The following is a 16,276-nucleotide window of genomic DNA, read 5'->3' on the forward strand; positions in this document are numbered from 1 at the left end:
ACGGCCGGGTGAAGAGCTATGTTAAAGTCCCCACCCAGCACTAGGACACCCTCACTAAAGTCCTGCAAGCGTGACAGGTAAGCCTTCAGGGCCACATGCTGGCCTCGATTAGGGAGGTACAAGTTAGCGAAAGTATAAAGTTGGTTGGCGACGCGCCCTTTAAGGAATATGAAGCGGCCCTCCGGGTCCGTCTGAGTCGCCAGTTCCTGAAACGGGACCGATCTAGAGATTAGGATGGCGACACCCTTTGTCCTGGCACCCGTGGTATCGCTAAAAACGCCCCTCGGGTAATAATGGTCGGCTAGTCTAGGAGCTCGACCCTCCTGGAAGTGCGTTTCTTGGATGAACGCAATGTCAATTTTCTCCCTCCGGAGATCGCAGAGTAAATGAGATCTTTTCTCAGGAATGTTAAGGCCCCGCACATTCAAGGTCAAAAAGGCGAGCGGCCTTGTACCGGACATGGTGGAGGAAGTAAAAAAGAGAGAGGAAAGAGAAAAAAAAAAAAAAAAAAAAAAAAGGAGAGGGTGGTTAAGGAAGGACAGAGGGTGGAGGAAAGAGGGAGACGGAAGGTGGCAAAAAGAAGGGGGGAAAATGTCGGGGGAACTTCAAACACTAAGTACGTCAGTCGAAGTGGGAAAAAAAAAAAAAAACGCCGTATGGGGGACCGGCAGAGAACCCACTCGATAGCCGAACAAGACGTACGGTGTGGGATCGTGTGACCTGGCAACAAGAAAAAACGGTGCAACAGAGCCGAACTATAGAGAACGGCAACGAAAGGCGAAAAACGACAACTAGTCAGACAACCGCTGCCCGCGCGGAGCTACAGCAGCAAACCCGTAACGACGGGGCGCGCCCAGGAGGGGGAACAACACCGGGGGGAGCGTAGAGTGCACTCAACGCAATGGTGGGGAAGGCGCAGCAAGAGGTAGGCTGACGTTGCGGAGGAACGCCAAGGGGGGACCCCGACATCGGCGCGTGAAGCTGCGTGATGAGGGAGGAGGCAGAGAGGATGCAACAACCCGAGAGGGAAAGGGGGGGGCAGCATCGCGCGGGTGCAGAGACTGTGATTACGGCGGAAAACATGGCATGACATGCAACATACAGCATAGCAGATAACTGTACCTATGAGCTGTATGAGATACAAACAGTGAGTATTAGACCACGCCCTAGACATAAACAGCAGCGCGCAGGGCGCAGCATCGTACAACACTTCTCCAAGTGTTGTACGATGCTGCGCCCTGCGCGCTGCTGTTTATGTCTAGGGCGTGGTCTAATACTCACTGTTTGTGAGTATTAGCGCCTACAGTCGAGAACCGTGAGGCACAGAGAGACAGGAGTGCGCCAAAAAAAAAAAAATAAATAAAAAAAAAAAAAAGGAAAACCAAGAACAATGCATATATGCGAAGAGGTGCCGCGCGGGTGTGTGCAGCGGCACTTTGTGTGCGTTTCAGCACGGCCGTGTAGTGTGTGGACGCGAGCGAACACAGGCGCGTTGCGCGTGTGTGCGGGAGCATGGACGTAAACTCTCGTGTCAGCGGGAGAACACGGCAGTGCATACAACATACAACAAAACATAGGACTGTGCTCATGAGCTGTATTATCTACGAACCCTGAATAGGATGCTACACCACAGAGGCAACCATCAGCGTGTAGGGCGCATCTCCGAATAACACATTGACAACATCGCCTACAGACGGTAAACGTGTAGCGAGGCAAGGCACAGTGAGACAGGAGTGTGTCGAAAAAGAAAAAAAAAAAAAAAACCCAAGAACAATGCAGATAGGCAAAGAGGAGCCGCGTGGGCGTGGGCAGTGGCACTTTGTGTGCGTTTCAACACGGCCGTGTAGTGTGAGGTCGTAAGCGAACACAGACGCTTCGCGCGTGTGTGCGGGAATATGGACCCAAACACCTGTGCCAGCGGGAGAACATGGTAGTGCATGCAACACACAACAAAACATAGGAGTTTTCTCATGAGCTGTAATATATACAAACAGTGAATAGAATGCTACACCACGGAGGTTATCATCAGCATTAGGGGCGCAGCGCCGAGCAACACATTGATAACATCGCCTACAGGCGGTAATCGAATAGCGAGACTAGGCTCAGAGAGTCAGGAGTGCGCCGAGAAAAATAAATAAATAAATAAATAAATAAATAAAAAACAATGCATATACGCAAAGAGGAGCCGCGTGGGTGTGGGCAGTGGCACTTTGTGAGCGTTTCAGCACGGCCGTGTAGTGTGTGATCGTGAGCGAACACAGACGTGTTGTGCGTGCGTGCGGGAACATGGACCCAAACTCCTGTGCCAGCGGGAGAACACGGTAGTGCATATACCATATTACAAAACATAGGACTATTCCTTGAATTCTTTAATTCCCCAACCATCCAGAAAAATAATTATTTAATCAAGTAAAATGTTGCCTCATTGATATTTTTTAGAGTAAAAAAGAATTGCCATGCAACACAAAAGCAGATATTGATATGCTGTTGCCATAGAAACTGAAGTGTTCTTTCTATGTAACTAAGTAAGAAAAGAAAGAAGATTAAATTTTAGACTACATGGAAAATTATTTCAAATTTCATAGTGTTGCTCTAGGTATTTGTTTTTCAAATGACTTATCTCACATGTTATTTTACAACATCATGCAAGCGATGATAAGGTGTTCTCAATGACATTGACATTTGCATTAATATTTTCACTGATAAGATAGCCCTTACTGGTATATAAAACACAATAGGTGCCCAAGTCTGAACAGTGGTTGAAGAGATTTTACAAGATGAAGTTCCTCATTCTTGCTCTGGTGTGCCTCCAGCTTTCAGAGGGGATTATAAAGTGAGTTATATTGATTTTGATTGAGAAGCAGGTTTTATTATGTCTTTCCATGTCAAAAGAAAACTAAAACAATTTTAATTTAGTTTGGGATGCTTTTTTGTTCAGAAAGTAAGACTAAATGATGTATACCACAAAATATTTGCATCGTTTGGAATAATAGACCAAGAATATGATTGTAAGGCTGTAGGTTACCCTGTAAAGAATATTTTGCCATAGGAAATGTAAGACCAATGTAAGAAATTTACCAAAATAAGCTGTGTACAATTACCATACAGGAGCCAAAAAGACCCCTATCATACAGGGCTTTGAGTCAAATAGGCTATTGATGCAGGGTGTTAACTATGAATAGTACTTGATCAATAAATTTAGAGGACAAATAATGTATTTTATTTCAACAAGCTACACAATTTATAAAGCATGTTCTGCTGTGCATATACACTTTATAGTGAGTTGTAGGACTGTAGAACACATTCATATACTCACACCCATGGACATCAGGGGAAGTAAGAGAGGTATGGTGTTTAGGTATCCCAAATAAGGACTGTTCATCATTAAACTGTTATCAATGAATAGTCAGTTAAAACATAACTTTACTTATGATGTTATGGAATACATTTAAAGGGACATTCCAGCCATCATCTAATGCATATGATAGCTGCGGATCCCTTTCAATTTTTTATTGTGTTGCTTTTGAAAATGTATCCCCTCATATTAATTTGTCCCTTCCCCACCTATATTCTATACAGTAGATGTGTTTTACTGAACATATCTTAATGCATGTGACAGACACTATTTGACCAAATGTATTTGGGCATCTGACCATCACACCTATATGAGTTGGTTAGGCATCCCATTCCAAAACTTTCGGCATTACTATGAAGTTGATTCCCTCTTTACAACCTCTACTCTTCTGAGAAGGCTTTCCACAAGATTTTGGAGTGTGTCTGTGGGACTTTGTACCTATACAGCCAAAGGAGCATTTGTGAGGTCAGACAATGATGTTGGTCAAGAAGGCATTGGCCAACAATCAACATCCCGATTCATGCCAAAGTTATTCAGTGGGATTAAGGTCAGGGCTCAAATCACTCAAGTTGCTTCACATCAAACCATGTTTTTAAGGACCTTGCTTTGTGCAAAAAGGCACAATCATGTTGGAACAGGAAAGGGCCTTTCCCAAACTAGTGCTACAATTATGGAAGCATACAATTGTCTAACATGTCTTTGTGTGCCGCAGAATTAACTTTACCTTTCACTGGAGCTAAGAGACCTAGCCCAAAGCATGGAAAACTCCCCCAGACCAATATCCCTCCTCCACCAAACTTTACAATCGGCACTTTGCATTTCAGCAGGTAGTGTTCTGTAGTGTTCAGCAGGTAGTGTTCTGCCAAACCCAGATTATCAATCAGACATCCAGATAGTTAAGGGTAATGCATGACTCAAAAGAACACATTTTCCCTGCTGGCATTGTTCATATTGATCTTCGGTTTATGTGATAATCATCAACCCTGTATTCTTGTGCTGATGTTGCTTCCAGAGGTAGTTTGGAAAGCTGCAAAGGTTTAGGAGATTTTTACTTGGCAACCATGCTCTTCACTTCACTTTCATAGCACTCACAGTGGATAGTGGGTGATCTAGCAGGACAAAGGTGGTATCCTATGACAGTGCCACATTTATCATCACTGAGATCTTCAGTACAACCCATTCTACTGTTAATGTTTTCTATGGAAGTGTCATGTCTATGTGCTTAATCTGTTAGCAATTGGTGTGGTTTAAAGTCATGAATTAGGAAGGGTGTCCACATAAATTTGTCTAGTTAAGGTATTTTCTGTTTTCAAGTATGCATATTAAAATAGTCACAATGTATCTTATTCATGAATAAGGATGAGATTAGTGCCAGACATAAGTGGGGGGATAAGGCATGGTCAAATATGCCAATGTCTTATACAAAAAAGTATGCTGATTACAGCCACATGTCCAGGTATGCTTGTGACTGATCATTTAATAATCCAATTTTAATATTTCATTTATTTAATGTAATTGCAAAAACAAAAAATCGCCAACCTTCTTTTGCCCAAAAGCTATACAAAAAAAAATATTTAAAAAAAAATATTTTTACAGTAACGTAGGTCACAACTAGACAGTTGTAGTATGTCATGACATGGAAGCCCAGTCATAGGTAAACATTTAATTCCAAAGATGACAGATAATGGAATTGGTGTTTGAAATCATAAAATATTATTTTGGCTATAATTTCATAAGGATTCGTTTTCTTCAAATGTACTATACAGGTATATCGATTAGAATAAAGGGTAGTTATATGGATAGTCTCAATACATGATTTCACTGCCTTTCCATGACAACCATAATGAGACAACCATAATGTTACATGTGCACTGCTTTAAACATTAAGTGAAAAACAGAGACTATAGTTTACACAACAGTATAGACTAATAATGTCCCCGTAAAAATTGGCATTACACACATATTGAAATCTTCCAGCGAGGGAAAGCTTGCACTCCCTCTTGTTTGTCGATCTGTTAGATAATCAGTCAATAGTCATAGACGTCATTGAGGGTCTTCATTCTAACTTCTGCTTTTGTGAGACTGGAACTTGAACATGTGTGTCAGATGCTGAATCTGTCCAAGTTCTGCGTTAGCTAAATATGTGCTCATTTTCATCCAGTTTACATTTACTCATCTTTCTCATATGAGGAAAAAATATGTCACAATACACAAGAATATATTCAAAATTTCTTAGCTTTATGGATGGTCAGTGAAGGATACCTGGAAGCATGAGCTGTTAGTTTCTAAGTAGAGACTTAGGAGATCTATCATGTTATTTAGTTTAATCATATAAATATAACACTTTTTCAGTAGCTGTGGCAGTGCCTTTGTGTCGTTTGCCAAATGGCAAACGATCTAGGTAAACTGGAAAAATGGTCAGAGCTGTGGCAATTGGCATTTAATGTAGATAAATACAAAGTAATGCACCTGGGGCACAAAAACCCAAGGGCAGAGTATAGAATATTTGATACTGTCCTAACCTCAACGTGTGAGGAAAGGGATTTAGGGGTAATTATTTCTGAGGATTTAAAGGTAGGCAGACAATGCAGTAGAGCAGCAGGTAATGCTAGCAGAATGCTTGGTTGTATAGCAAGAGGTATATTAGCAGTAGAAAGAGGGAAGTGCTCATGCCATTGTACAGATCACTGGTGAGACCTCACTTGGAGTATTGTGTACAGTACTGGAGACCGTATCTCCAGAAGGATATAGAAATGTTGGAGAAAGTGCAGAGAAGGGCTACTAAAATGGTTTATGGATTACAAGATAAACCTTACCAGGACAGGTTAAAGGATCTTAACCTAAATAGCCTGCAAAAAAGACGGGACGGGGGGATATGATAGAAACATTTAAATACTTATAGGGAATAAACAAGGTAAAGGAAGATAGTTTATTTAAAAGGAGAAATACTACCACAACAAGAGGACATAAGCATAAACTAGAGGGGCAAAGGTTTAATGGTAACATCAGAAAATATTACTTTACGGAAAGGGTAGTGGACGCATGGAATAGCCTTCCAGCAGAAGTGGTAGATGTTAATACAGTAAAGTCATTTAAGCAAGCATGGGATAGGCATAAGGCCAAGCTACATATAGGATAAGGGCAAGTGCTAAAGGAAAGTACTCAGAGGTTGGGCAGACTGGATGGGCCTACTGTTTCTTATCTGCCGTCACTTTCTATGTTTCTATATTAAGGTTTTCTAAAAAAAAAAATATGAATAAGGCAACCATTACTTGTCACTAGGTAGAGGAATTCTGAATTGTCTACTGCTTTCAAACAGGGATTTATCTCTCTCATTCAACACAAAAGAGAAACACACATAATGCATGAATATAGTAGAATATGGATTCAACTGTGTGACCCTAAGAATTTGTCATTTCGCATTGAGACTGATGTAAAAATCCAAATCTTTAGGTCCAACTCCTGCAAGTTCCAAGGCATGGAATAGTATAGCAAGATAAGTGACTTTGCACCCCACTCCATGGGCCTAATACTGATACTATGCTGATAATCCTGAGGCACTACTAGTAAGAATTGGGTATATAACATTTTGTGAAATTTGGTTTCTCAGAGTCCCCCTGAGGAGGTTTAAGTCCATGAGAGAGGTGATGAAAGACCATGGCTTGAAGTCCCCAGTGGTAGATCCTGCCACAAAATATTACAACCAATATACCACCGCTTTTGAGCCTTTGGCCAACTACATGGATGTAAGTAATCCTGAAGGATCATCAAGTCTATATGATGTTAATAGCATCACAATTGTATTCATTTTTAGTCCAGTAGTACAATAATTATGTATCTACTTAAGCCTTGATAAAATAGAAAATATACATGAAGAGGCAACTTTTATTCTTCTCTATTTTAAAATAAGGCTTTGAACTTCTGGCTATATCCCCACAGAGTTTTCAAGATGTTATTTTTAATACATTGCAATTACATACTCGCAATTACATATGAATATGAGTTGAATCTGTGATGAGGCTCTCGGCAGCCCATCTTATTTGCACCTCTTTACTCTTTAACTTCTTCTCATTCGCTCCCTGTTGATAATTAAATAGACACATGTCAGGATCTCCCTGTCCCTTCTATATGATAAATTACTGTAACCCTTGGGGCCACCTTCCTCAATCATTGAATAGACCCCAGGCACCTAATGTCCCACTGGACATCAGTATCAACATTTATGTCAATTGTTTTGTTGACTGGTTCCTTTTTCTTTCAGCCTTGATACATGAATTAACAAAGCTCTAAAATGTTATTACATTTTTCATTTTGTTAAGATGTCCTACTATGGTGAGATCAGCATTGGAACCCCACCGCAGAACTTCCTGGTTCTGTTTGACACTGGATCTTCCAACCTCTGGGTAGCTTCAACCTACTGTCAAAGCCAGGCCTGCAGTGAGTAATATGAATCATTCTTAAGCATTGTTATTGTAAACATCATACTATGATGACCAAAGTCCTCTACTTCGCTAACTGCCATAGTGTAGTCAGTACTAATCATTGACATCCCATGGTATAGTAATATCTAGACTTGGGCGCCGGCTAATTCTTCATGAAAACAATCTCCCATGAATATTCACCCGTTCTTGGGTTCAGTTCGTGCAAATATTCATGTACATTCTTCATGTTTTTTCTTCATTTTTTCTAGAGGTGGTTAATACTGGGTTAACGCAGTAATGGTACGCAGAAGCTTTGGCGCCAGGATTTTAAAGGTCCGTACGAGCAACTCTGTTGACGCCCTTCATTGGTTGATGCCAGAGAAGCTCCCTGCCGGCGACCAATAGAGTAGCTTGCACAGACATTTAACACCTGATGCTGAAACTCAGCCTGGGGAGACCATTGGTCTCCCCACTCCCAGAGTTAAAGGTTCGTAAGAGCCACTGTGACTGCGAAACTTGGCCTGCGGAGGTTACAGGAGTTAATGGTCCGTGCGACTGACACTATTGGTAGCCGTCAGGGAGCTCCTCTGGCATCAACCAATGAAAGGCAGCTCTTGGTTGATGTCAGAGCAGGCCCATGCCAGCGACCAATAGAGTCGCTCTTATGGACATTTAACACGATCCTACGGATTCCTGCTCCTGTTATCCTTTGTGATGCTGCATAAACAAGGTAGTCTAGAGGCAGTGATTTATATGGGGGGAAGGGACCAGGGAGATAAGTTAAGAATTGTTAACGAAGATGAAGATGAAGATTCTTCATGTTGTGTGTCTTCACCTTCGTCTACGTTTTGCCGCTGCCATGTTCCTTTCTTCGGTATTTGGGCTGAACAAAGAAAACACACCATTCGTGTTCATTTTCATGTTCGCCCGTATACGAATGCACAAGTCTATACCCTTTTAACAGTGTTGTTTTAAAATAAATAAAGAAAACTATGGTATATTGTTCAATCTTTTTGTTTCAATTTTGGTTTTATAGACCAAAATCTATCATAAGACTACAAATTATCACTATCCTTTTCTATTTTTAAAACACTTTTAAAGCTGGTCCTAGAAAATATATAAAAGACCCGAAAAAAGCTAACACACATATAGATGCTACTCTAGACTTTTTATGGTTGTTTTGGTTTTACTATCCAGCTGAAATCTCTTTTTATATAATTGCTTATAGTGTTAATGTTACTTTGTAGTAGAGCCCTTTGCGGGACGGCTTTTTTAATCCCCCTCCCGCTGATTTTTTTGTCCAATCCCGCCCACTCCTGCAATGTGTGTGTTCCAATCCCACCCACTCACGCAACATGTATGTCCAATCCCGCCCCCTCCAGCCACATATGTGGTCTATCCCACAAGCTCCCACCACATATGTAGTCAATCATGCCCACCTCCTTAACTGAACTGCAGATTCCCCGCGCAGTCCCGCAAGGCTGCCTTCGTATTGCTCCCTCTCAGCGTCTCTTCTCTTGTTACACCCAGGAACACAGCGGAGTCCTCGGGAAGGGACGTCACGTCACGTGACTCCGCTGTGTTCCTGGGAGGAGCTAAAGAAGAGATGCTGTGAGGGGGCAGCGCGAATGCAGCCTTGCGGGACCCGCAGGTACAGTCTCTGACCGCCTGCACCCGCGCGCAACACCAGCAAGACCGCCCGCAAGTTTTTTGGCGGGTCCTCTGAGCACCACTTAATGCTAGGTAAAGACATTTTATGTAATTTATATAATATTGTTTAATGACACATGGCTTTAAGGTGATTACTTGAACTTCAACAGCAAAAAAGATCTCATTGGTGAACTCTGATGACTTATCCTGTACATTGTTCATGTTATATGAATGATATATTCATGTGTGTAAACATCTTATTTTCTAGCCAACCACCCACTATTTAACCCTAGCCAGTCCTCAACCTACTCTTCAAACCAGCAACAATTTTCCCTTCAGTATGGAACCGGAAGCTTGACTGGAATTCTGGGATATGATACAGTGACTGTATGTGAAAACTTCAGTTCAGTTCCTGTATATTATCATATTTTCTAAACATATAGTCTTAAATGTGTATGATATCTATCTATCTATCTATCTATATCATTAGAACCTATTTAATGTGTGCTGATCTATATTGCGGATAAATATTTGCCTCCTTCCAGTTTGACTTATAGTTCAAATCATCCAATTAATTTTAACTTAAGACAAAGAAAACTTGAGTAAATACAAAATGCAACTTTTAATGGTCATTTCATTTATTGAAGGCAAAGAGTTAATCAAGAGCTATATCATCATCTGGCAATAAATATTTTACATTGCTGTGTAGGAATTTGGGCCCCACTCTTCTTGGCAGAATTTTCTAATTCAACCACAATGGAGGGTTTTAGAGCATGAACTTCCTGCCACAGCATCAGGACTTTGACTAGGCCAATCCATTATTTGCACTTTGTTTCTTTTGAGCCATTCAAAAACCAAACTGCTCTTCAGCTTTAGGTCACGGGCAGACATTCTCCTTCAAGATTTTCTGGTAGAGAGCATAATTCATGACTCCATAAATTATGGCAAGTCACCCAGGTCCTGAAGCAGCAAAGCAGCCCCAGACCATCATCACCATGTTTGCCTGTTGGTCTGATGTTCTTATTGTGAAATGCTGTTTTAGTTTAACACCAGATGTAATGGGACATATGTCTTACAAACTATTATCCCAGAAGTCATGGGGCTCATCAAGATGCTTTTTTGGCAAAAGTGAGACAAGCCTGTGTGTTCTTTTTGGTCAGCAGTAGTTTTCACTTTGCGGCTCTCCCATGGATGCCATTTTTGCACAGTCTATTTCTTATTGTGGAATCATGAACACTGACTTTAACTGAGGCAAGTAAGATTTGCAGTTCTTTATATGCGAGTTTAGGTTCTTTTCTGACCTTCCAGATCAATTATTGATGAATCCTTAGAGGAATATTGGTAGGTTGACCACTCCTAGGAAGGTTCACCATTATTTCAAGTGTTCTCCATTTAAAGATGCTTGCTCTCATTGTGGTTCACTGTCCCAGAGCCTTAGACATGACTATGTAACCCTTTCCAGACTGATAGATTCTTTTTTATCTGCTTTTGAACTTCTCTAATGGCATCATGTGCTGTTTTGAGACCTTTTAGTCTTATTCACTTTGCAAGACAGGCTCTATTTAATGGATGTTTAGTTTCAACAGTAATATTGCCTGAGTGTGCCTAGTAAAATTGAACTCAATTGTCAATTATAGTTGGTTAATCGGTTGATTTAGTAACTAAGGGGGGATTTACTGTTCACTTAGGGCGCAGTAGGGTTGAATATCTTTTTTTCCTTCTATACCTGAAATCATCAAATAAAAACAGCATTTTGTGTTTACATGGGTTAAATTTGTCTACCCCGAGCCATGTGTTAAGTTGTGCTACAAGAGATCCTGACTGAATTTTGTTTTGCCCAGGCCTTATTAAATATTAGGAAACCTGACCACAATGTACCATTTGCTCTGACCTTATTATTCTTTCTGTGCAGATCCAAAATATTGCAATTTCTCAGCAAGAATTTGGGTTAAGCGTGACTGAGCCTGGAACCAACTTTGTCTATGCCCAATTTGATGGTATTTTGGGTCTGGCTTACCCATCTATTGCTGTTGGAGGAGCTACCACCGTGATGCAGGGGATGTTGCAACAAAATCTTCTGGACCAGCCTATTTTTGCATTCTACCTAAGCGGGTATTCAAATGTGCTATTTATGTAACTGCATTGTAACACAGATACCATGATAGCTCATAGCTCTTTTATTCTTTTAGAAATAAACCACATGTTTACAATTCTGTTTCCAGCCAAGAGAACTCTCAGAATGGTGGGGAAGTTGCCTTTGGTGGCGTTGACCAAAACTACTACTCAGGACAAATTTACTGGACCCCTGTTACTTCAGAGACCTACTGGCAGATTGGAATTCAAGGGTAAATACCATAATTGAAACGGTGAAGCATATCTTGCTCAGTTTGGGTGAAGCGATCTTGCTCAGTTTTTGTAGACAGTATATTTAATCAATTTCTTTTATAAAATCATATAAACACAAACATGCTGTTTGTTAAGAATTTTAAATAGAATGACAGAACAAAATAAGAATTACACAGTACATAGTACATAAGGTTGAAAAAAGACCATCAAGTTCAACCCTTCTACCTAACCTTCTTACTCTTGATCCAAAAGAAGGCAAAAAACCCTACTTAAGCTACTTCGAATTCTGCCATCGGGGGGGGGGGGGGTGTGGGGATTCCTTCTTGATTCCAAAAGGCAATCAGAATTCTCCTTGGATCAAGAAGCTTTAAAATATTAATTATATTTATAGCCCTGTATATCCTGCCTTTCTAAAACAAAATTCCAGACCCCTTTTGAAGGCATCTAATGTATTTGATAACACCACCTCCCTTGATAATGAATTCCATACATTTATTGTCCTTACTGTGGAGAATCCCTTCCTTTGTCGTCTATGAAATCTCTGCTCTTCCGGTCTCAGAGGGTGACCTCTTGTTCTTTGTACATTTCTGTTAATGAACAGGTCACTGAAGAGCTCTTTATATTGGCCCTGCATATCTTTATATAATGTTATCATATCCCCTCTAAGATGCCAGTGCATATAATTTTATCTTTTTTAGTCTCTCTTCATAACTAGTATCTTTCAATCCCCTTATTAATTTTGTAGCTCTCCTTTGTACTTTTTCTAGTTCTATAATGTCCTTTTTAAGGACCGGTGACCAGAATGGTACCACATATTGAAGGTGAGGTCTTACCATTGAACAGTAAAGAGGCAAAATGATATCCTCCTCCAGTGAATCAATATCTTGTTTTATGTATGCCAAGACCTTATTGGCCCTTGCAGCTGCTTGCTGGCATTGCACACTGTTGTCAAGTCAGTTGTCTACCATTATTCCTAAATCCTTCTCATTGGTAGTATATTCCATTCATAGTATAGGTTGCATTTTTATTATTTTTACCATAATGCATAACTTTGCATTTATCTATATTGAACTTCATCTGCCACTTGCACGCCCAGTCCCCAACGCTGTCTAAATCCTCCCGCAAAGAAGAAACATCAAGATTATTCTAAATTACCCTGCCTAATTTTGTATCATCAGCAAAAACCGTAAAAGCCCCTAAGCCTATTTCTGTTAATTTGTAGAGTAACTTTTTATGTGGAACCGTATCAAATGCCTTAGCAAAGTCCAGATAAATCACATCTACAGCCACACCTAGATCTATGTTTTTACTAACTTCTTCATAAAATGCTAATAGGTTGGTTTGACAAGACCTGTCTTTAACAAATCCACGTTGACTTCTACTAATTGGATTCTGGATCAAGATATGTTCTTGAATGTATACCTTTAGCAACCCTTCAAAAAAATTCTCCACTACCGACGTTAAGCTTACTGGCCTGTAATTGCCCGGTTGAGATTTTGATCCCTTTTAAAATATGGGCACAACATCTGCCTTGCGCCAATCTAAAGGAACTATGCCTGAACTGGAAGAATCCTTAAAGATCAGTAATAATGGTTGGGCCAGAATTACACTTAGCTCCTTAAGTACCACTAGGTATATACCATCAGGTTCAGGGGCCTTGTCTACCTTAACAGTATTTAATTGCTTGAGCATTTTTCTTGCGTTAGCCAATTCCATGTTTGCTGTAATGGTTCCTTAAAATTAGCCAGCAGGGGCTCCATCATTGGTTCTTCTATGGAAGAAAAATCTATCTATTCCAGCCTGACAAACCATGCTTCATTGTGAAATTACAAAACATATATTCTAAAGTGCCCTTGTGATTTAGGTTCTCCGTTGGTGGACAGGCTACTGGATGGTGCAGTCAAGGATGCCAGGGTATTGTAGACACTGGAACCTCCCTGTTAACAGCTCCTCAGCAAGTCTTCTCCTCCCTTATGCAGAGTATTGGCGCCCAACAGGACCAGAATGGACAAGTAAGTGTGTGAGCGCTACTTACTTTTGGTTATAAGGGTGCGTGTATTTCATTGTTAAACTAATTGTATGTTGAGTAAGAGATCCATCTTTAAAAAGATAATAAGATTAGGCCAATGAATGTTAGAATTACTTCAGGTTAGAATAAACAAAAATTAAGGGTTAAATTTAACCCTGTGAGAAGGGCATAGTGCCTTATAATAATCTTACCTAAATGTTTACATGTCACCACAACTCACTTCTAGCTCCTTGTTTAGTAACTACTAACAATTAATTATGTGGAAAAATTAATTGTTAGCAAAGGGCCACCACACAACTAAAAGTGGTAGTGAAGATTATGTCATAGGACGTGTCAAAAAGGTTGTGATAATCTTTGTGTTTTTTTCTGATGCTACAGTATGTAGTCAACTGTGGTTCCATCTCAAGTCTGCCTACAATCAGCTTTACTATCAGTGGAGTATCCTTTCCTCTGCCTCCATCTGCCTATGTTCTGCAGGTAAGATTTGTCATCTACTTTCCACTAGCTGATGATAGTGTAGTAAGCCTCACCCAGTATTAGTGGTAATTTGTAGTGGTGATAGCTATGAAGAGATGAGGGGGAGAGGTATGGGGAAGGAAATTGCAGATATCAAAAACAAGAATTTCAATTTGAGATGCTGCTGGTGATGTGTGTTTAAGGGTGAGGTGCGGCTTGGTAGTGTTGCAGGTATAGAGCTGCCAATTAGTGTGCAGGAGGTGAGGGCTGGCTGCTGGGGGGAGTGTTTAGGGAGAGGTTCACCTTAGTTTGGCAAGGGCTGGAGCTGATAATTTGTGCATGAGGAGGGGTAGAAGCTGTTTGGGGCATGTGCTGTCGAATAGTTTAGGCGGTAGAATTGCAGCTCAGTAGGCAGGGGTGAGGAATGGCTCCCAGGGGAGTGTCTAGAAGAGGGGCTCTGTATAATGGTGATTTTTGAGCAGAGCTGCGGTCAGTGTGCAGGGCCTGAGGGCTGGCTACCAGGGGAGGTATTTAGGGGAGGGGGTGCCCACTGTTGATGCAGGTGGTAAGGGAGATGTGAGAAGAAAGGAGAGGAATTGGGAGAGGGAGAATAAGTAGAAAGAAAAAAAGTGGGGGAGTGACAGGAACAGGTAAACAAGAAGAAAAAGAGGGAAGGATAGAAGGGTAAAAGGAGAGGGAGACAAAATAGATGGACAGAGAAGAGAGATGGAGTGAAGTAAGAAAGAGAGAGATGATAGAGAAGAGGGGAAAAAAGAAAGAGAGAGACAAAAGAGAAAGAGATAGACATATTAAAGAGGGAGACAGAAGAGATAAAAAGAAAAGATGGGGATAGGTTGGGAGAGAGACAAAGAGGGATGAAAAAGAGAAAGAGACACAAAAAGAAAGGGAGAAAAAGCGAAAAAGGTGAATCTCAATGTAATGGCAAGCACATCCGCTTCTAACTATGTAATATTAGTATTGATTCATCACAACAGGTACATTAGGAAACCACTTACTCTATTTTTTTAGAAATTGTTTTACTAGGAAGAATACACTACGATTTGCAGATCATAATTGCATTCGGATACTGAAAATGCAATAAAGAATCAATGTATTCTATATTGCATGGGCATTTTGATGTTTGTTTTTGTTTTTTTCAGCAAAACAGTGGATATTGCAGCATTGGCATTATGCCAACCTACCTGCCTTCCCAGAATGGTCAGCCTCTCTGGATTTTGGGTGATGTCTTCCTTCGACAGTACTATTCTGTCTATGATCTGGGCAACAACCAAGTGGGCTTTGCTAGTGCTGCCTAAAACATACTTTCCTTTGAACGTCTAGCAATGAAAAACAAATCATAAATTGTCATATTTTCACAATTTTTCAAATTTCCTTTTATCTTACTCATTCAATAAAGAAATATCTGGATAAATATTTTTTCTTTGTTATTTGTTGTTTTTTCTTTGTTATTGGTTGTTTTGCCAACTTAATTTTGAAGGCTTTCTATGATTCCTGGATTGATGTGCACATCTCTGAAAAAAAAACTACTTTGTTATTATACTTATACTACTCATGAAGTTAAAGATAAAATTATATAATGTTGATAATACACTTGTGGTGTTTACCATAAACAATTACAAAAACTAATGTTGTGCCATGTGAAATTTACTTCATGGAGCTACCGCCCCAGGCCTAGTGGACCTATGCCAGAATTTTTTCTTTTTATATTATGTGCTTTCTAGTGGAGTGCTGAGATATGACATCATGCCCTGGTGATCTGCAGCTGCAGAAGGGAGCAAATCCCTTAATTAAATTAATTATCCCTCCCTTAATTAAAAATACATACCAGAAAGTAATACAAAAAAATTGGCTTATTGGGTGGAAACAAGGGCTGCTAGGAGATGAGCAAGGAAAATAAATTCCTAAGTAAGTAGAATTTAGATTTTTCCTTTCTGTCCCTGACATTAGAGAGCTTCTTGTTGAAGAATTAAGATATATGGACCTTCAAGGTAGAGGGAG

General features: G+C 40.4%; 1 protein-coding gene across 1 annotated transcript; it reads left to right on the plus strand.

Moving 5' to 3' along the window:
• Nucleotides 1–2,754: 2,754 nt before the first annotated feature.
• LOC128472426 (gastricsin-like) lies at nt 2,755–15,691 on the plus strand. Its single transcript, XM_053454268.1, has 9 exons — nt 2,755–2,833; nt 6,966–7,101; nt 7,675–7,792; nt 9,695–9,813; nt 11,339–11,538; nt 11,649–11,771; nt 13,637–13,784; nt 14,180–14,278; nt 15,418–15,691. The coding sequence occupies exons 1-9, from the start codon at nt 2,778–2,780 to the stop codon at nt 15,571–15,573; spliced, it is 1,155 nt and encodes a 384-aa protein (XP_053310243.1). The 5' UTR covers nt 2,755–2,777; the 3' UTR covers nt 15,574–15,691.
• The last annotated feature ends 585 nt before the right edge of the window (nt 15,692–16,276 follow it).

This window comes from Spea bombifrons, chromosome 2 (assembly GCF_027358695.1).
Source record: "Spea bombifrons isolate aSpeBom1 chromosome 2, aSpeBom1.2.pri, whole genome shotgun sequence".
In the NCBI taxonomy this organism is placed as follows: domain Eukaryota; kingdom Metazoa; phylum Chordata; class Amphibia; order Anura; family Pelobatidae; genus Spea; species Spea bombifrons.